General features: G+C 60.4%; 1 protein-coding gene across 1 annotated transcript in view; it reads left to right on the top strand.

The window, feature by feature from the left end:
• The window catches only part of LOC109832772 (primary amine oxidase-like), an 18091-nt gene that overhangs the window by 2036 nt on the left and 15830 nt on the right, over positions 1–225 (top strand). The window contains exon 2 of the mRNA XM_020400188.1: positions 3–225. This exon is cut by the window's right edge and continues 571 nt beyond it. Within this exon, the coding sequence (XP_020255777.1) occupies positions 3–225 (223 nt within the window). The remainder of the gene's footprint in view (positions 1–2) is intronic.

Raw genomic sequence — 225 nt, forward strand, 5'->3', positions numbered from 1 at the left:
CCCCCGCCTCACGGAAGCCGACTGCGCAGGCGGCGTAGCGATCGCACTAACGGATGAGGGTTTCGCGCGTGCACTGGAATCAAGAAATCTAAAGCCTACTGAAGTGGAATGCGTGCCCCTCTCTCCCGGCTGGTTCGGGAGAGAGGAGGATGGGATCCGGCTCCTCAAGATCCAGTGCTTCGTCGCGCAGATTTCTGCTAACATATTCACGCGGCCCGTGGAGGG

This window comes from Asparagus officinalis, chromosome 1 (genome assembly GCF_001876935.1).
Source record: "Asparagus officinalis chromosome 1, Aspof.V1, whole genome shotgun sequence".
In the NCBI taxonomy this organism is placed as follows: domain Eukaryota; kingdom Viridiplantae; phylum Streptophyta; class Magnoliopsida; order Asparagales; family Asparagaceae; genus Asparagus; species Asparagus officinalis.